At 36.9% G+C, this 21726-nt stretch overlaps 1 protein-coding gene across 1 annotated transcript in view; it reads right to left on the bottom strand.

The window, feature by feature from the left end:
* LOC140170718 (WD repeat and FYVE domain-containing protein 3-like) overlaps positions 1-21726 on the bottom strand; it is a 167808-nt gene that overhangs the window by 10133 nt on the left and 135949 nt on the right. Inside the window, exons 48-68 of the mRNA XM_072193953.1 lie at positions 20360-20536; positions 19105-19326; positions 18201-18378; positions 17344-17507; positions 16261-16409; positions 14815-14935; positions 13696-13781; positions 13303-13386; positions 12606-12660; positions 12202-12321; positions 11125-11242; positions 10163-10269; positions 9373-9526; positions 7626-7717; positions 6968-7180; positions 6290-6425; positions 5258-5505; positions 4278-4520; positions 3193-3315; positions 1745-1804; positions 403-1174 (exon numbers count right to left, since the gene is read on the bottom strand). Coding sequence (XP_072050054.1) covers positions 403-1174; positions 1745-1804; positions 3193-3315; positions 4278-4520; positions 5258-5505; positions 6290-6425; positions 6968-7180; positions 7626-7717; positions 9373-9526; positions 10163-10269; positions 11125-11242; positions 12202-12321; positions 12606-12660; positions 13303-13386; positions 13696-13781; positions 14815-14935; positions 16261-16409; positions 17344-17507; positions 18201-18378; positions 19105-19326; positions 20360-20536 — 3622 coding nt within the window. The remainder of the gene's footprint in view (positions 1-402; positions 1175-1744; positions 1805-3192; positions 3316-4277; positions 4521-5257; positions 5506-6289; positions 6426-6967; positions 7181-7625; positions 7718-9372; positions 9527-10162; positions 10270-11124; positions 11243-12201; positions 12322-12605; positions 12661-13302; positions 13387-13695; positions 13782-14814; positions 14936-16260; positions 16410-17343; positions 17508-18200; positions 18379-19104; positions 19327-20359; positions 20537-21726) is intronic.

The following is a 21726-nucleotide window of genomic DNA, read 5'->3' as shown; positions in this document are numbered from 1 at the left end:
CTGAAATGCAAAAAAAGTTTTTTGTGACGTCATCACTTCAGTACTCTATAAGATCCTAATGGAAAGAAACAGAATGTTTGTTTTGATGCATCACCTCTTCCACAAGTCAGTCTCTTCACAAGACATACCACCAGCAAAAGTACCTCTCTCGTCCATAATTGACCGTCAAAAGTTCATCATAGTTTATGATGTCTGTTGCACATTGGAACTTTGCACTGTACATAATGCTGAAGAGGTACTTTTATGCGCACGCGATAGGGGATATTATTTTGTGCTTCAGGTTTTATCGGAATGACTCAGTTTGAAAAGGTCTATGGAACTCAAAGTCACAAAGATTATATCAAAAATGGCATACATTATGAACAAATAAGTCAATGTGACCAAACAAGTGATGTGACTTACCTGGTTTGAGCTTATTCCTGTGGGCGGCTGACAACATTTCCTTCTTGTCTATATCCTCCTGCAAATTGGCCAAATCCTGTTCACCAATCATCACATATTCTCCTCTCAGCAGTGGGCTAGGAGTCTTGAGATCAAGTCCACTAATGGGATGACCGCCACTATGAATCTCAGGGACGCTACTGCTAAGACTAAGAGATCTGCTTCCATTCTGACTACCCTCATAATCGCTACCTAATTGACTACTGGCATTGCTGCCTGATTGCTGGTCCCTAGTCCTTTCACTCATAAAATTACTATTGCACACATCTCCGTTATTATTGGCAAGGATCGATGATGGCGCATCCGGTTGGCTACTACTGCCATCCGGACTACGCTTACCACCAGATATTCTCCTCTGGTGAGGAGGATTGAGTTGCCAGGGTCCACCTGGATGTCCTGTACTGCCACCTTGGGCTATATTATCAGCAGGGCTACCCTCTTGACTAGTACCGGGGGTGCCTGTTTGTTTCCCACTGTCTGGGCTAAGTACATCGGCTTCATCAAGACCTTCCGGGCTTGAGTCCGACATTCTCTGGTCCATTCTCCCCCTACCTGGGGATGAGCCTCTGCTACAAACAGCACTATCTGAGCTGTTGCTTTCGTTTTCGCTGTCTTCGTCATCTGATAGGGTGACTTTCACGGCTAGGTCATCTGTGAGTTGACCGATGTTGGAGGCGGATGATCGCTTTGAGTTTGAGATGTCTGGGATCTGGACGTATTCAACACTCCACATCTATGGAAATAGAATTTAAGCAAGTAAGTTTTAACTGCTTTGTTTTTGATGTAGAGGCGCTTTGCAAATGCACATAATGTATGTATGTAAAGAACAAACAAACAAGGTTGAGTCTCTTACCTTGTTTCAATTAACTTCTTTATTAATTTACAGCTTCTTGATATTCAAGAATTAGCTAAACTATTAAGACATATTTTAAAGCAGAACTAACCAATTTGTTCTTTTCTTTGCAAGCAGAGCTTTTATGATAGTAAAGCTGAATTTATACTCCATCGCTGAGTGAGGAGCAATTGGTTTCTAGCCAACGAGGTAGTGTGTTTTTTGTTGTGTTGGGAAAAGCATGCTACCTTATTGGTCAAATACCAATCACACGTCGCTCAGCGATGGAGTATAAATTAAGCTTAAGAATCTAACAAGGAAAGTTTCAGCCTCACTTCAATAAACGTTTTGAAATTGATCCACTTGTTGAAGTAAATTACAGGCAGTTGTAGGTCAGTGCAACTGTGGGTGCAACATACTTTAGTCCACTTGGGCTTTATTACTAGTTTGATAAACAAAAGAATCACTTACCCTAACAACACCATCACTTGACCCTGTTAATATGACATTCATTGGATCCCATTCTACCAGCTGCAAAGATGACCACAACAAATTTATTAAGAAACTTGCGTGAAAAAAAAAGTTATGTACCAGGGTTATGTACAAAAGGAACAGTGTTTGACCCAGTTAAAATTAGACTTAGTGTACACAAATTTGCAATTATGTATCATAATTAGTCGATTTGAAGAATTTTGAGCCAAAATTGGGTCTATTTGGCGCACCTAATTTATTTCCAGAGAATAAACACAGCCAAGAAGTGATTGAAGATGTTTCACAAGCCAAGAGGTAAGTTCATTAACAAATATCTTGGTTTTCTATTACAATGGGTTTATCATGCACTGAATTCCTTGAAAATGATATAGGATGTGTGTATTGATAAGAAAACCTTATACTTGCCAAGTTTGAATTTTTTTTTCCAAAAAGAATTTTTGATTTGCAATTTTTTTTGTCATCTCCAAATCCCATTGAATTACTTCAGGGAAGAGATTTGGCACTTTGCCAATTTTTCAAAATAGCCAAACTTTTGAAAACAAAGAATTTTTTTTCTCCCTATTTACAGCAATTGTATACAAAAGATTTAGATTTCATTTTGCTGCAAGTATGTCACAGAATAATACAAACCAAGTTTATTTTCTAACTTAGTGTTAGAAACAGTTTCTGTTGAGCAGTCATTTTGGATAAGAAATGAAGCATAAACTTTGCTCTTTATTTGATCTTTTTTTTTTATTCCTGCCAAACATTGAAGGACTTTAGATGATTGTTATATCAAATCATTGTCACATCAAATCAAAATTGATATTTTTGTACAGTATGGTATTAAATTATTATTTTCAATGTTGTAAATTGTAGTGAACCAAAATTGAACAGATACCACCATGACACATGCAATTCTCAAATTCAATGTAAATTATGTGCTATGCCAGTTGAAATCCATACATCCCCATTGTGGAAGACATGACCGTAATCTTCCAGGAACTTCAAATAAGTGGCTCAATTTGAAATCTGCATCCTTTGTGTGGGAGATGGGGGGGGTGCTATGTATTTCAACTGGAATAGTAGTCCTATTTGATGGTGTTCATTTCACTATTTATCATTCATCTTTGTTGCAATCAGTTTGAAAATCAGGCTGCAAGACAAACCCTTGATCACAAAATTTAAGTGATTGCCATATGAAATCAGGCAGCAAGGCACCACCATGAACAGAGACGAGGGGCAATATAACCTAACTCACATGTTTGATGATCTTCTGAAGAAGAAACCAACCGGCAAACATGTTGCTGAGCAACAACGAGTTGTAAACAAACAACAACATCAGTGTTGAGAAAGAAATCTGACAGATTTTGAAACATCCACATTAAGTGCTGTTTCAAATGGACTAGAACTAATAAATTTGACTCTAGTTTGAATGACTGGCTTACCTCTGACATGGCACAGCATAGAATGAGTTGATCTCTTCCTGTTGATGTATTGACACTTGCAATTAAATCACCATTGATACTCCATAAATATAAATATACACCTGCACAAGTTGCTATATCACCCTGTAAAACAAAATTCAAAATATCAACTGATATTTAGGCATTTCACAAAATAGTGCTATGATATAGAAATGATACCTTCAAAATTAGTAGTCCGCAATCAGAACTGTCAAGGGAGTGTAATGCTGGTTTCAAACTGCATGCTGCTTGCTGCTGAGTGGCGTGACACTTCATCATGCCCTTTACACTTTTCTGCAAGCAGCAGCGGCATACTCTGAAAGCCAATGTTGCCGCTCTGTGCTCATTGGCCAAATGACATCACCAATACCATGATGTGTTGGTGACATTCACACAAATTTAACATAGAAACAAGAGTGGTCAAGTTGAAAGCTCACGCAAGTGATAATTTTCAGTTGTTTTTAAAGGTATCAAATATTCATCCCAAACCATCTTGTTTCAATTTATTCCAATTATTTTATCAACTCAATGTTTCATCATTCTTCTTCTGCTCCTGGGGTATACTGCATGAACTCCTCAACACAGGATGGATAATGCAGGTGCGACTGAGCAGACAAAGATTAATTGGCACTGAAGTGTCCCCCCTTGATGATGTCATCTATGTTAAAGCCATAATGTGCGATCATTTAAAATGGGTTTGGTCATTTTTTTTTCACACCTGATTTTTGGCACATTTGTAATGTTTACACATGTCTCAACTTACACCTAATTGGATTCATTGTGTTTTCAGGACAACAGAGGAAGTTTGAATCGAAAGTTATAATTAAGCAGCTAAAAACAGCTAAGATAGTACATGAGTTTTCTTCCTCATTAGTTTGGCTTAAAATGATCAGAATAATATTTGGCAAAGAAAAACCAGATTAAAATTTGACCAAAATCTTAGATTAAGGCTTTAAGTGCCTGCGGCCTAGACTAAGATAATTCATAAAGACGGTGCCTTTCTATAGTATGTTTATTTCACAGTGGATGCCACATTTTAACCTTTAACCTGAAAGAACTAAACTTACAGTGAGATTGTTGATAGCCACAGCAGACACTGGTGCTCCTAAATCTCGTAACTGTCTAACAAAGACTAGCCTGTTGAGATCCCATATCATACAGCTTTGATCTCGAGATCCACTGACTATGATGTGGTATGACGCTGACACTGCTAGACATGTCACTACATCTGCGTGACCATAGAGAGCCTGTTTGAGGGTCAGCTGCTTGGAACGTTCTCTGCCTGTCTCTAGTTGCCATACATGTACAACCTACATGAAATAACAAAGAGGTAATGTATTTTCAAAGGAATATACAGGTAAGGAGTTGCATAAATATCTCCTCCGTTGTCGATTCCATTCACTCCATACTACCTGTCTACCAATTTTAACATTAACACCATCTCTGATTGGCTTTTAGACGTCCCACAAGAAAGTTCCATCCTGGAACATTCAATACTAATATAGCATGAGAGGGCTCTATGGTATAATAATCACATGCAAATGAAGTAGCTAATTAACCCATTGTTAGTCTTGTATCAAGTTGTGCTTGATGATGGTGTGGGAAAAAGAGTTTGGCCGATCAAAAAGGGCTTGCGATGTTGTCATTGACAGATGGTTGTATACATGGAACCAAACCACCAGAGTAGACTAAAGAAATGCATACACACAGTGTGTTAACAAAATATCAAACATGTCAGTATAATTTCAATTTTCATACGAAAAAACAGTAATGACACATCACAGTTTGCCATTGTGATTGCATGATTAAGCAGTACCTGCTGTATCTGAAGTTAGTTCAGAATGGGTTTTTTCCCTTGGAGCTGTAATTTATTTATGCAAAATGATCAGATATAAAACCTTCAATCACAGCTGGTAAGACATATAAATGATTTGTTTCACATGAATAGCATATGTTATGACAAAACAATGATGTTTCACTGCCCACTGATGACATTTAATTATACAACATACTTTTTGATCTAACAGAATAACAAATTGTGACTCACCGTATTAAGTCCTCCAGTAATGACAAGTTTTGCATTAGGACATGCGGCACATTTCACCTCCCCGCTCTGCGTTCCCTCAAACACAGTAGTGGCCTTGTCAGTATCGTACGACCCGATGCGTAGACTGAGATCAGCATAACCAAATGCCAAATAGCGACTATAGGACGGAGGAATCAGGATCTTGTTCTGTTCAACAGCCAGGATGGATCTTTCTGCCTGGTATATCTGACCAACTGGACCTTTTAACTCTACAAATGAATGAACATAATGAGGGGTTAGTAGTAGTAGTACAAGAAGGTCATATCTGCAATAGCTGCCCAGTAGATATTTTACAGTTTCTGTATTCTATATTATATATATATGTAAATATGACATTTGGCAGCTATTGAAGATAGGGCCTTCTTGCACTCAACAAGAATTACTTTGAAAATAAAGATTCTTGCACAGATTCAAACATGTTGCGACGGCGAACCTGGTGAAATTATGTTAATTATGAAAGACATAATTCTTTCTAAAGATAAACAAATAGTAAAAAGAAAGAAGAAAACAGACATGTTATTCTCTGGTTCACCTCAAGTTTGATAGTGACGTATGCACATATTTTGCCAGTCGCTGTTTCGAATCGTGTGCGCAAAGTTAATCATGCAGTTTGTCGGTACGCTTGTGGCACAACCACAAAAAAGCATTGACATCACTACCAACTTGAAGCGAACCAACGTATAGGCAGAAACAATGGAGATTAAAAAAAGAATATAGAAAGAAAACAGGGGTAAACAAAATGACAAAAAATAATAAACCACAGAATGAATGAAAGCAATTAAAGCAGGAAGAAAGAAGGAAAAAACAAAGGGGAAAAAGGAACAGAATGGCAAAGGTATAACAAAGAATTAGATGAAAGAAAGAAAACAAAAAAAAGTAAGCAACAAAAAAAAAGACAGAAAGAAAGTACACTCCTTCTGATGCATGAAGCACTCAACAAAAACAACCTCTTAAACAAGTACATTGTGTAACTTTGAGTATGTAGTTAGTTACCTTTGATTGGTTGCAATGCTGGAGTGAGACTATCTAAACAATGGAAGAACAACCGTTTGATAGGTATAACCATGGAGCCTGTTGTATCACCAACACGACTACTCACTTTCTTCGCAGGATGAGCTTTTTTAAACAGCTGCAATAGGAAACAAGATAAATAAGCACAATTTGCCCACAAATACAGTACAAATCTTATGCTTATTTAGTAATGGATTTACTTGTAATATAGAATTAAGGCTGAAGACACAGCAAAGGTCTTTTAACTACGGCTAACACATGAGACTTGTAAATTTATGATTGCTACCCTACTGCTCCTGACAGGATTTTTACTCTTTTTCGACATAATTGCATTGTGTTTTTCAAAATCAATCTACTAGCTCAGTTGTCACTACAGTCAGCTTTGATTATAGCACTGCATTGCTATCAGTGACTTTCAAACGGGCTACCTGAACTGATAATTCCATTTATAATCTACGCACCTTTGGGGGAGATTAATGTCATGTCTTCCATATAGGGGTGTGCGGATCTCAACTGGAATAGCCGTGTGTGCACGCCTAGTGGAAGGGGCTTGAGGGTCAAGTGTCCCCAGAGTTATGCCAAAAACATGGAAAATTAGCTTAGTTTGTGCAAACTTCCATCCAAAATACCCATGCTAAAACCAAAAGAGAAAACACTGACCTGCTTTGGTATTTGTCCAAAGTTGTTGATGAACCCTATAGTAGCATTTTTCTTCAATGGATCATCAATGGAATATATATCTACATTGCCTTCATAGAAGAGATGATGATACACATTGAAGGCTTCCGCTGCTTCTTTGCCTTGCTGTTTGTATCCAAATATCAGGTCTATCCATTCATGGAGATGCTGGCTTACATAGTCACACTCCAGAGCCTGTACAAATTAAAAGTAACAATTTTCTTTAAGTTGCTGCCATACAGAATTGAACACTAAGAATTTACCAAATTCTTATTTACTATATCACACTTGAAGTCCATCACTTACACAGCAACAAAAATCACAATTACTTACATGTACAAAAGAATCTGATTGGACATACTGTTTTTGGTTGTTTTTTTGCATTTTTGATGTCTCTATTGCCTAAAATAATCTACAACTTTGCCTCACAATTTAATGTTATATACTGTAAAAATAACTAGTGTGTGATATCATCATAAGTTGAGACACATCAAATCACAATTCCTTAACTCATAATCAATGGACATTTCATGTATGGTAACTTCAATCAATCAAGCTCTCATAACAATGTCCCTCAACCTGGAATGATTTTGATTTGAGAACAAAGTAACAATATGTTGCTTTACTAACTCTCACTCACCTCTCTGTGCATTCTGATGAATTCCCTAGGATCACCTTTAGCCCACTGAGGCAGCAAGATATCACCTAGCTCTATTCCATTCTGTTTCACACCTGCAAAGAATAATTTGATTTGCTTGATTCACTAATATTGCTTGCTTGACTAATGTTGATCCATTGACAGATAGGTTAGTTGGTTGATTAATTTACTGATCGTTTTCTTGCTTGATTGTTTGATCGCTCACTCATTAATTAGTCGGTGGCATTCTCTTGACTACTATCCGTCGTTTTATCTTTTCAGTTTCTGTTTCCGTATCCGTAATAGTTTTTGTAAGTCATTGTTATTCTGAAGTGGTAGTCTCCCAGGTATGACCAATCTTTTATTCTAGCCTTTTGTTAGTTACTGAAAATTTGAAGCTCGTGAATTTCAGTTTTCGTTTTAGTAAGTTATATTGATTTTTTACATAAAACCTTGAGATGTGCGGTTGGGTGCCAATCTAGACAAAAGAAGAGTCTAAATTTTACGGTCCTAAATTAGTGGTAAATTGTAACGGCTTCAATTGACTTGTGTTTGGGTATATGCACTTACGCCTTGGACGTAAGTGCCTCGTAAAAAGTCTTGCATTGAAATATATACTAACCATGTTGCCAAGTTATAAGCAAAAGTCTTTCATATTGGCGATGAAACGAGCGCCTAAAATATCCCAATGAGGCGCTGCACAAGTGGTGATTTGGTAATCATGTTTTATATTGAAATGCAATACAAAAGAATTTGCATTGGAGCAAAGATAATGTATTCTATTCATGGCAAGCTAATCCGATAATTGGTTGGGCCTATATGCAAGACTCGGGTTTATTTTAAATGTTTATTTTTGCAGAGCTTATTTTCAGTCATGGATCATACTGATAAATTTCATGAGGGGGAGGGAGGGAGATACTTAAGTTGAGACTGAACAAGCGAGAGTGGGAGGGGTGAGGAAGAAAGAGAGGAGAGGGAGAGACGGAAATACTAGAAAGAGAAGAACTCGAGAGGAGAGAGTAGGGACCGGGGACGGGAGGAGTGGGGAGACTGATCATGGGGGGGGCAGGAGGAAGCAAAATAGGGAGATAGACATTGATACAAGGGAAGGGCGACACTGTGGCCCTGCACAAGTGCATTGGGGTGCGATATGCTCATAAGCGGGCCTTTTGTGATTTTAGGGCTTATTTGCAACGTTTTTACAGAAAAAAGTGGACTTTGTCATTCGGATTGGCATGCATTTTGTCAAATCAATGTAGATCAATTTACCAAGAGGGCGCTAGGCCATTAAAACACTGGTGTTAACATAATTTTTTTCTCTCCCAATTTTATTGACATAAGCAATCACCTCTATTGAAATAAGCTGATTGGTACTTCAGAGTTAACAATGAAATCAGATTACAGTAACTTACTGAATCCCTTTATGCGTTTCAGATCTGAACAAAAGACTTACGGAAACTGAAAAGATAAAAAGACCCTATGTTTTGCCTATTTCCTTTACAAATTAAGCATATTACAAACCATCCAGCGCATATTGTTTATGCACACGCTTGATGTCGCGCACTTACACACGAGAACTAACACTTAAAAAGAACTTGTCAAAACATTATAAAAGGTACTTTTATCATAAGTCGCAGTTGTTACACTTAATAACAAATTCTGACAAAATTGCAGAATCTAGAGTCCCCCACCATAAAAAAAAAAGATTACGGTTGGGGTTGAGGGTGGACTTTTCACCCACTCTACTTACCTAGATCAAAGTTATTATGATTTGTGAGATACTCAGGCATGTAAAAGAATTCTGGTATAAGTTCCTTGACATCTGCCATATTGTGTTTGGATGCTGACAACCAGCCATCTTTGACACTGTGAAACATTCTGTCTGCCAGATCAAAATGACCACCCTGATAATAAAACAAACACAAAATCATTGATTGATTCATAATTGTTAGAGTTGCGATCTACCTGCTGATCTATTTTGGACTATTAGAGATGTCACTTGGTAACAGATCCATTTCCTGAAGATTGATCAGGTGGCTGAGCACTTGCATAAATGGGGGCTCGTCCGGAAATACGCTATGGCAGAGATTAACCGGGTATCATCCCAACCCTTACAAAAAATACCATCATCTTATTTTCAATATGTGAACAGAAAATGACCCCATTTGCATAATAAAAAGTTATATAGCTTGCAGACCTAGTTGACTAATTGAGATCCCAGGCAAGCTGCCATTCCGAGTAGGAGCAGGGCAGGGCTTGCTGGTGGCTCATGTGATGCTATCACTTATCAAATTCTACACATTCATATGGTTGATTGAATTACAAATATTTTCATCATCAACCAATTGTACAATACTGTTCTATTACAAAATGCTCTTTGAATTGTGTTACATAGCGTTGTGTACTGGATGCATTTAGAGATTCATTTGAGCTCCTAATATCACAGTATCTGGCACTTTTCAACACATAAAAACATGGAAAAGGTAATTTGCAAAATTTGCTTGAGGAATTTGCTTCTCCCAAGCCCTACTTGTACCCACCTGTAGTCTGAGGAAGTGTTGAGTGAAAGGTTCCAACCGTATCAAGTAGGATGCTACAATCATGGCTGATGAGTAGTGAGTGCCATAGTGGTAGGCTGGTGTCTCACCTGAAAGATTCAAACAAAAGTAATGTTATAGCTGTAACAGTAAGACTTTTTTTTAATGTTTGTGTGTCTACATCAGCTCACTCCATGGACTGGTTGATTTATAGGTTAACAGTCACTGGCATTAACATCGTTATCAGCTGAACTAAAGGCAAGTAAATCACACGCTGTGCAAGTACAAACCAAATATGTGGCATCGGGGGTTGATGCTTTGCGTAACACGCATTGCATGTTTAAAAATGCACTGCATAAAGAGCGTGTTGCGCTTGGCAAGTACAAATTAACAAAGAAGCATTTACACACGCATTGCACTGAAATAATTATTCTCATACCTCAAATTTCAGAGGTCTATTTACTTTGTACTTCTGAGTTGATGGACTATATTAGTGGCTGTGCCAAGGGAACATGGGGAAATTCCCCCAAACATAGGCAGCAGAAGCAGGGACACATCCTGCCCAAAACAATTTCCATGAGGGTTGCCCCCCAAAAAATCCCTGTGCATCTGACTTTTTTAGCCTGAAAAACAGTTTTTTGGGTCAAAATAGGGTAAAATTGCACAATTTTGCACTCGAACACTGTCCCATCCAATAGCAAAATTCATATTCATTTGGGGCTAAAATTGTCTGAAATTTATATTTTTCGTGCACAAGCATCTCAATGAAACTGGCATAATATATGCTTGTCCCCCTAAATTTTACTACTGCCCTTGCCACTGCCCCTAAACTTGGGCTTCTCTCTCCACCACTTTTCAATTCCCCACTGATTTCACACTCCCTGTGTGAAAGATTAAGATCATGTCCTCTTTCACAGGGGATGTATGGATATCAACTGGAATAACCCAACGTGACATACACATACCTGTAGGATCTTCCCATTCATCAAATCTTTTCTGGAATTGCCGTAATCTATCCGGCGTCTGGGCTCCCATTGGTTTGGAAAGGTCACGGAATGTTGAAGGGTTGGTCAAATCTAATTCCTAGATGAACAAGAAATCAAACAAAGTTTAAAATGTACAGACGTTAAGAACCAATGTATAGCAAAATTTAACCACTATCAAACTTTTTCAAAGAGTACAAACTTTTTAAAATGTATTACAAAGATCAAAATCCAAAGAGCTCAATGATTTGAGTACAAATTTAGGAGTAAGTATCCAAATATCTTACTCTTACTGGATAATTTGGGCTACCATATTCATTCCTTTAAGCACGGTTAAATCATTTTAGGTGGGTGCTTATTTTTACATTCTTTATACTTATAAAATAAAATGTCCAAAAACTGCCTGTCCATCACCATCTGGTTATTTTCGTATTTTTTACATTATGTTAGTGTGACCATCGTTGGTTAGAAACAACACAATGCAAACACCACAATATCAGATTATTGAAAGATTGCATATCTTTATTCTATAAGTAGCTAAATTCCACAATAGAGGTTGTGCATATGACGTATCATACCATAAATATGGCGGACTACTCAAATGCATTCAACAAAAGCATGATTGCAATCTACCGCGACAGTTTGTCTCACACACATAACAAATGCACTACGATCAAAAAGGAGGTTGATGACAACATTTGATTGAATAGACTGCACTGCACCATGATTACAGTGAAGGACACCGGTTCAAATCCTTTGTTTGGAGCCAATCAATAATTTCACGCACAACCTCTATGGAGTCTTTACACTAGCCTAACTAGCCTAACTCATGAATCTTACACCAGGTATACACCCTGGATTGACATGGCCTTGGCATGGGCTTGGTTGAAGCTGCATGCAATATTATGCAATATTATGCAAATTGTACAATTTTACAATTAACCTTACACATGTAGCATGTGCTTAACGATCTAATAAAATGTCATATGCCGACATTTTCTCATAGGCAAGTGTTTGACATTTGAATCATTATATCATTACAATTGATATACCACTTACCTCTGAATCATAGTCAGCTAGGATCCAGGGGAACACAGGGTACTGCATTAAGTCATTGTATGACCTTCCTGCTAATGTGTTCAGGGCCATTAAGTACTGGAAATTACTAATCTCTCCTTTCTGTAAAATAAACCAAAGCATGTTTTCAACTCAATTACAAACTCAGTAATCAAAGAATATTAAAATAATTTCAATATTTCATCAACCAATCAATCAATCAATCAATCAATCAATCAATCAATCAACAATCAATCAATCAATCAAAATCCAATCAATTGATTGATATTTAATTTACAATCGCATTTTGTAAATAAAAGAATTAATGTTTACGGGTATCATTTTAAATCGTATAATTACCTCAGAGAGACGGACTTAAAAAGAGAAAAATTAAATCTATATCTTACCTCCCATCTTTGAGTTACTGACTTTTCACCAATCAGACTACCAAAGAAACTTCCCCTGTTAATAAACAGAAACAAAATGATCATGATGATATCAACTACAACTTCATTTCTGAGGATAAAATCCTGTCAGTCAATCAGAATCAGATATTGCAAATCCACATGCTGCATCAGCAAAAATAATGCCAAAGGATACTTATTACACCAGTTAATGGCAAATCACATCCATTAAGGCCAGTCAGATTGCAGGAGGCATATTTTTCCAGTTTTAGCCATTGAACTAAATAAATGCAGTGTACTTCTTAATATAGGAAATGACTCAAGGAAACCAATAATTGCATTCATATTTCCATAGGTCTAGCTCTTGAGTTAAGGACAATAATATATCAAAATGAAAGTTTGGGGTGTTTTTCCCCTCCACAGAAAAACCATGCATAGGCCCTATGGGACAGAAATGACACCCCTTATATCAAACATTGCGATCTTCTTTATATCCCATACTATTCCTCTTGTGTGACAGCTTTATTTGTCTAAATATTTGCAAATACCACTTGGGTATGCTCTCCTCCAACACACCTTAGTGGTACTGATGTACTAACACATTCTTTTCACTCCTTTCTTTCCAAAATCCTTGTGATAGGGTCAACACGTACAGTGGCTGCTATTTTTTAAAGCAATTTAAATGAATTGAGCAGCTTACCCTCCTTCCACTTGTGCATTCTTCTTCTGTCCTGACACAGAGTGACTTGCCTCATCAATTAAGCTGGGTGACTCTGCTATAAATCTGTAACACGAACAATGAAACAGGAAAATATCATTCCTTGCTCCTCTAAGATTTAGAACATGACACTGATATCAATACATATTCAAATGAGTATAATATACATTGGTCACATGGTAAGAATTGAACATTTATTCCTCAAATTATGCAAAAAGAAGAATGGTCGGCTTAATTTGTTTAATTTCACCTGCGTCATCTTCTTTCTGCTGTCTTTCTTCTTGTCATCAGCACTCTAAGTTTCTTTCCAGATGAAAAAACTTCAGGCACACAAGACAAACAAAGATACATGAGATAATGAAAATGATAGCTTACCTTGCATACACTTTATTTCTGATCTTCCTTGGGAATGCCAATAGGTAGTTACGACCATCTGAGGAGAACACTTCAATTGCAATGGGCTGAAAAATAAACCCAATTAAAAAGACATCAGCAACACAGAAATTACATTTCAGTTGCTTTAATACATTGGGTAATAGTTTGGCTAGGGTTTTATCACACTGTTGCAACTGTGTAAATAAAATGAGATACTTCCAATAATTCCATGTAGTGCATGTTATCAAGGGGCAGGGTTCGCAGGTTTTTGCCACAGGTGGAAAAAACCATGGTTTTAACCGCGGTTTTAACTGCTTGGCAAAAACAGTTTTTGCCGCAAAATGGCAAAAACTAAAAAGTGATTTAAAGTTCCGATTTTTGATCTCAAAACTAATTATTACATTCAAAAATTAATTTCCATTTACTGAAATGTGGTATATCACATTCAAAATATTTTCATTTTAAGGACTTGATGAGACAAAAAATAAGTTGAATGATTCATTAAAAGATATATGTTTACTGTTTATTAGCTTTCTGTGCACTTGTTAACATTTGAGTGACTATAAATGAGTTTTTGCCAGTTTTTGCCATTTTTGCCGGTTTAAACCAGGCAAAAACTGGCAAAAACAGGTTTTTGCCAGTTATTGCCACTTTGTCGGCAAAAACAGGTTTTTGCCGGCAAAAACCGAACCCTGTCAAGGGGGTGTGTGGGGATGTGTGTGTGATACCATCCAAACAAGGACTAACACAGGAAGCGTACAGAACCAACACACAACAAACAAGGTCCTCAGCAAACAGAAAAAGAATGTTATAAAATCTCAGAGCTTTGCAACCAAATATGGATGGGATTGAAGGATTTTATTAACAAAATAAAAAAGCAAAAACAAAAATTGGGTAAGTTGATATTGACACTGATACAGTTGTCAATATTATCTCTTTTGGCTTGAATGCACCAGATCTTGTCATACAAAACTGTCTTGTCTTGCATGCTAATGCCAAGTCCAAGTCATTTCTTGTGCCGTTTTACAATACAGAGCTCTTTTAGTCCAAACTTTGGGTAATAAAAAAATCAAGTACTTCTTAAAGGTCCAAATTTATCTGATTCTCTTAGTGACATACCTGTAGTAGATATCTTCTCTTGTGTACTTCCCTGATATCTTCATATGCAAACTTGGAGCATAGCTTCTTCTGAGTGGAGCGGGCACCTCGTGATGACTTGGGAATGATTGGATCTTGATGTCTGAAACAATAGAATCACAGAAAATTCACTCAACACATCAAATAACCATTTGTAAATGTATGGAATGTATAAACGCTTACAATATCGCTTAATTCCTTGTACATTTGGTCACAATCTGAAATGGTGATCACTACTATAAATCCAAGTCTTTTTTCATGACATGACATTTGCATCAAAATGGTCTTCACATAAAATTCCATTTGGCTTTTCTAAAGGCAGCATTCGCATCGGTACTTTTTTGCAGTTACTTAGCAGGTGTACAGATGCACCACCTTTGATCCCATGCACGTAAACACACCAGTTCTTTGCATCAACGCAAATGATTTAGTCAGGGATGTAAGCGGGGTATTAAAAAAAATACGGAAACAAATATACATAAACTATGCGAGCGAAGCGATCATCCCGAGCGCTTGCGCGAGGCGTTCTCAGGGGTGCAGGGGGCAGAGCCCCCGGCGCGGGAACGGGGGCAGCGCCCCTGTTGGAAAATTTTGTTATTTTAGCCTCAATTATAGTCAATTTCATGCACAAAAACTGTTAATTTCTTCCATTTTCCATTCATTGAAAAAAGGGAAAAGTTGCCATTTTAAGCAGTATAGCTGTCCTATCAACCTCCATTGTCGATACTTCAGGTCCAATAATTATTTCCAAGAAAATCGACCACAATCCATTGAGCCAAATCAAAACAAACTTCCACGTGTGCAATTGTTACGATGTCAGCGCCCCTGGATGTCAGCAGAATTCCCCTCCGTCAATCTCTTACACAAGTAATACACAACACGCACAAGCAATTGTTTCACCGCTATAGCGAGAGCCGTACGGCAAGCGGCCACGTGCTGCCACAGAGACAGGCGAAACTAGCGACATATAATCGCTGGCGGCACTATTTTTTTTTGTTCCCCCTGTTCCAGACGGGGTATTTTCGCGGAGAAAAAAAGATACAAACACACGGAAAAAACGCGAGAAAAAAATACATTTTCGTAATCGGAAAATTACGGGGAAAATACAGAAAATACGGAGATTTTGGGGGATGAAAAAAAATACGGAATTCGTAAAAATACGGAGAAATTACATCTCTGTTTAGTACTGCGCCCACTGGAGCACGCACTGATGCCGCTGCCTCGAGGAAGCCAAATGGACTACACCAGTGCTTAGACATTGTGACATACACTGCACTGGTACAATAAATGTATATAAACACTTCGCATACTCTTCAATGTGTTGCTGCCATTAAGCTTAACAGCCAATTTATGTGAGCAGAATTTTTTTTTGAGGGGGCCACTTCATTTTTTAAAAAGAATTTGTACTGTGATTGTGGAGATACTTACTGTGCAGGTACTGAGTCTATATCACATATTTCTCTGGAGCTAAGTAATGTGAAGCCATCTACTACATAGAAATGATCCTTACAGAATAACAACAAGCCTTCGCTGGTATCCAGACCTTGGATGCGAGCACAACGGAACATGTGACGAATCTGTGCAATGGTAGAGAAATATTAATCAATTCAGTACTTTGAATATTATATTGCTTGGTAAACATAAAACATGCCCACATTAGGAAAGGCTTGAAAAGAAAAACATATCTGGGTTTTTACATGATGGGGAGTACTTTTCAACAATGCAAGCAACCTTCATCCTCAAATGAAGTACTCCCTATCATATACAGAACAAATTGTATTGGATTTTAAAAAAATATTATCGGTTTTGCCAAATGAAACATAGCTAAATCCTAATCCTTTAGTTAGTTCTAACTGACAATTAAATTTTAATAGTTTTGTAATTTGCAAAAATCATGCAATTTAGCATGATTTCTTACAATTGCAGTCACAAAATTCAAAGACTTGGCACAAGTCTAAGCATTCAAAATTTGGCGCATAGGCTATGAGTTTGTTCATAAATTTATTTTGTATGTTAATTTTGATAATCGGTATAAAAGATATTTAGAAAATGTGTTTTCCAAAAATTAGATTGCATAATCTGAAATTAGTCTTTGTAAAAGTCTTTGGGCTTGATTGTCACAGCATATGAAAAATACCCTAAAAACACATTTTTTGGCCCTTATTTCCAAAAAATTGCCCAAATATTAAAATTTGACTTTTATTGCCAATTGGTATGATTAGAACGAACTAAAGGATTAGGATTGAGCCATGTTTCATTTGATGAAACAGGATAACATTTCTGGAATAGGGAGAAGACCCGGTTGAAAATGCACTCACACATGCAAATACACATAAGATAAGTCATCAGTGATTGGTTTCATTCCAATAACCCCACACCCCAACACAAAAATAAAGAAATGCAGCACATTTGTTAAGTAAGATCAAAATCAAATTCCATATACTAATAATACCTGTATACATTACTTATTGTTCTAGTTGTTAAACCATTTTCTTTCACTATTGTGCCTACCTTTTCTCCTTCCTCCAGCAGTTTTAGTACCATTTGATTGTCAGTCTTTGGTGGTTCTTCTGGTTTGTCCAATGGCACTTCAGTATCAGGAGTCTCACTGTCTTCTTCATCTCGCTCTGATCTTGAGCTACCTTGCCTTGTTACAAGAGATGAAGGACGTAAGCCTGTAGAACACAAATACACAATCCCTTACATTAAATTAAAGAGGCATGGTCCGGTTTTTCATAATTATTTTCTATCTAAGGATAGTACATACACTTCCGGTGTGGTAACCACAAATCACTACGTTTTTGTTCACACCATTTAAACAAAATATATCTCATGGCGTTCAATTTCACTGGGTAATGAGAAAAATATGAGCTTTCTTCTGATACTAAAATTTCAATTATGATGGATAAAAATGGGAGATGAGGCTGTCGATCGGGTCACAGACCTTTATAAGTAATACACCATGTAATTGGTCACTTGACACAACTATTGTAAAATCATACTGAAGAAAATGCTTTCTAATTATTTCCATTTTAACTCAGTTTTTGTCTGCCAGAAATGCCAACTTGTTTCAAGGACTAGCACTTTTTTATCGTAATAAATAACAAAATTTCATTTTTTTTTATCAAGATGACAGGCCTATATTGCCAGTACCTCTAGAGAAAGTTTGCTGTATTACCCTCTAACTAAGACACATTACATACTAATCTGTATAGTCATGAGTCAGCATACAAATTTGTGCAAAGCATTTGAAAAAATTTGATTCAGGTAAACTGATTATCTGTATGAGGTCCATTTTGGCACAAAACAACAGTTACTACTTTACACAGTTTGTGATAGGTGAAGGTATCCTTGCACCATGTTCTCACCTGTTCTGGTATCATCTTCCATTTCCACCTGTTCCAATTGGTTCTCCGCTTCCATCAGTGCCTCTGCCTCAGCAATCATCCGCTCCTTGGTGTGCTTCTCTAACAGACCTCGTACTCTCCTGCGCTGATAGAATTTCTTGCTGTCCCAGCTGATGGCTTTCCTCCCTTTGGATGGTTTCTGTAATATTAGATGTGAATTTGTGAAATAAGATTGACAATAAACAGAAGTAGTTTTGAAACTTTCAACGGAAACTAATGAAGGAAAATTTTTGTTTACCATGCAAATATTTTCGGTAACGATCTGTTACCATCCTCAGGCAGAAGTGACTGACTGATTGTCTTCTTCACACCTGGATGGTTTAGATGTTTCTAGACTTTTGTAAACTTTAGGAAGATCTCTGCCCCTGTCTCTGTTTAATTTGACCTGCTGTTCTTTCTTTCGTTTAATTTTGAATTCTTCGTCAATCAATTTCATACATCACATGTAACTTCAATGACATATGAGTTTCAATAACGGACCAGAGGCTGAAGATACATAGATTATGATTAAGGGTGGTCTTAACCCTGGAATTATGGAAAATGTTGGGCCTCATAACTTCTAAATTGTTGGTCTAAAGTATATAAAAGTATACAAATTTAGAATGGAAATGACTTGATGAATCCATCTGTGAGGTCAAATTTGGGCAAAATGCTCAGTTTTGGAGGAAAAAAAAACCGTTTTATTTTTGTCTTCAATTTTGCCCAAATTTGGCCTCACAGATGGATTTCCATTCTACTATGTATACTATTATACTTCAGACGAACAATTTAGAAGTTAAGAGGCCCAAAAGTGTCCATAATTCCAGGGTTAAGACCACCCTTAAGTTGAAAGACACTACCATCAAATTCAAGTCACTGTACTTACATTTTCTAGAGTCTCATAGTCTGATCTGTACGGATAGTTGACATAGAAGCAGTCATTTCTGATCATCTTTTTTCTCATTCTACTAGGTCCTTCTGTCACATCCTGCAGCCATTTATCCAGAGTAGAGCCACAAGGAGGTCCCCATAACCCTCTCTCCCTGGTCAGTTCTGTTTCCATTTGCTCCCATTCTTCTGCTATGTACATGTGTAAATGCTGCTGGCTCTGTTGACAACAAAAACAGCAAAATTGTATTTTTTCAGTGATTGTTTGGTTTTCAACTTTTGTACATATGGGACTTGATCAAGCAAATAAGGTCAATGTCATGAAATGTCCATTTTCAAAATATTTGCATCATGATAAAGAACTTTTAATCAGATAATGTAAATATCATCCAAATAAGTCAAAAGAGGACCAATTTATTGGAAATATTGGGTTTTAAAACAATAAAGAACATATGTGACACAATCTGGTCCATGAAGGCCAAGGAGGCATTTTTGAAAATTTGAGTTACTGTAATTATAACCTTTTACAAACATTAGGCCATATACTGAAAACACCAAAGGTCTAGCATACTTGGTTCTAAAGGTAAGAATTTTTTGATGTCTATTTTCTTATGTATTTTATTGTTTTCTTACTTCATATTGTTGCCTTTATCTCAATTTCAAATATGCCGCTTTTGGCCTCCATGGACCAGATTGTGTTACATATAAGGATTTGAATGGTAGATAAGCTTGTTACTCAAGAACAACTTTGGTGAGTTCTCAACTTGCCTGATTGGGTTACATATACACACTCTGTATGTGGCCTGTTTTAATACCAGTGGTTTTGAAGATAGAGCAACATCAAAAATCCTGTTTGAGAGTTTTTAATACACTTTGTTTTCTGATGAATGTAGGCAAACTGACTACAGTATCAATATTTAGGTATGCCTGCCTACACACAGGACGGATGTCCTCTCCAAAAGACTATGTACTCTTATAGTTCATTTACCCAATTCTAAATAAGCTACACATGTGGAGAGCGGGCTGTAATTAATCAATCTACAGATATGGCTGATTAAAATCAGATTTTTTCCAAAACCAATGCCCCAGCAAATTATCACCATTGGGAATTTAAACCCATGCACCGAACGCGAGTACCTAACTATTGGGCCATGCATTCCTGCTTTTGCTCAATATCTACTATTGCCACAATCAACTCTCCTGCTGACATAGCATATGGGACAGATAACGGATTTACATTGAACCATATATACCTGATGATATCTATTGTACTGTAGCTCCACTAGAGCCCTGACAATAGAGAGATGTGAGAAAGTCCACATGCATGCTTCTTGCACCGATGTCAAGCTGTACTTGAAGGATGCACTCTCTCTTTTGTTCTTCCTAGATGCCAACATTTGTATACCGCTAGTCACCTTCATGGCTAGTCTCTGTAAATGATAACAGATGGAAAGAGGAAGGTTAACTATTATGATTTGGAATACTGCAGGAGTATCACAACTTCCAATCTCCCCAAAAGCTTATTTTGTACCCTATTCCCTTTGAAAATCATAAGTATTGTTTGGGATGAATTCAATTTATGAAAGTGTTTTGGTCTGTTAATGAAGCGTGGTCAAATCAAAGGATTTCATCTCATCCATATTTTCATCATTAAGGAGGCACACAGGATCACTAATTATCCATTATTATTCACCTCATAACTCGAAAACTATTTATGTAAAGTATATAAAAGTATACATTTTTTGAACGGAAATGAGCTCATCAATCCATTTAAAATGTCAGTTTTGGGTCAAAAAGTACAATTTTCGAGAAAATCCCAAAAAAGCGGCTTTTTTGACCAAAAATTTTTGGTCCGCCATAAAAAAAATATTTGAAAATCAGAAACTGTAAAACATGAATTTTATTAATTTAGACAAATAAATCTAGAAAGTGTTTTTTTATTTTTTCGAAATTTTGCTTAGTTTTTAAAATATAGGCAAAAAATCAGTAAAAACGTATGACCCGTGTTCAAATTTTTGAATCATGGGTGATAAAAAAAGTTCTAGGCCCTAATTTAAAAAATGAAAAACACTATCTAGATTTTGGCCATATCTAAACGCTTGACTTAAAAACTTACCTCAGTGATGCTTCATTTAGACGCTATGGCGGACCAAAATGGTTAAAAGTGGTCAGTGAACTTGCCGAAAATCGCGATTTAGAAAAATACAGCGGATTTTAGGTCCATTTTTGAAGATTATTCCATAAATATATAATCCGTGACTTGTGACGCTTGGTCAAGTTAGAAAATGAGAAGGGCGCCCAACTGCAGCAGATTGGCATTTTTTGGTGATTTAGAAGGTAAAATATACAATTTTACTAAATTATCCGTGCACATTCGCAGATATTTATCCACATGGTGTAATCATTTTATTTACTGCAGTCTTGTTTCCATGGTGCAGCAGAGCTTCCGGCAAGGCCGCGGCGTCAAGCGTCAGCAGCTTGAGGAGCGACAGGGCGCGGACAGACAGACAGGTTACGCGAATAAGTTGCACAGTGCATGCACAGAAAAAACAATATATAAAAAAAAAAATATGTATTCTCTTGTTTGGTAAAAATAACATAATATTAGGTAAAAAGTGAA

The sequence above is a fragment of the Amphiura filiformis genome, chromosome 15 (genome assembly GCF_039555335.1).
Source record: "Amphiura filiformis chromosome 15, Afil_fr2py, whole genome shotgun sequence".
NCBI lineage: Eukaryota > Metazoa > Echinodermata > Ophiuroidea > Amphilepidida > Amphiuridae > Amphiura > Amphiura filiformis.
This window is presented reverse-complemented; position numbering and strand designations above follow the sequence as displayed.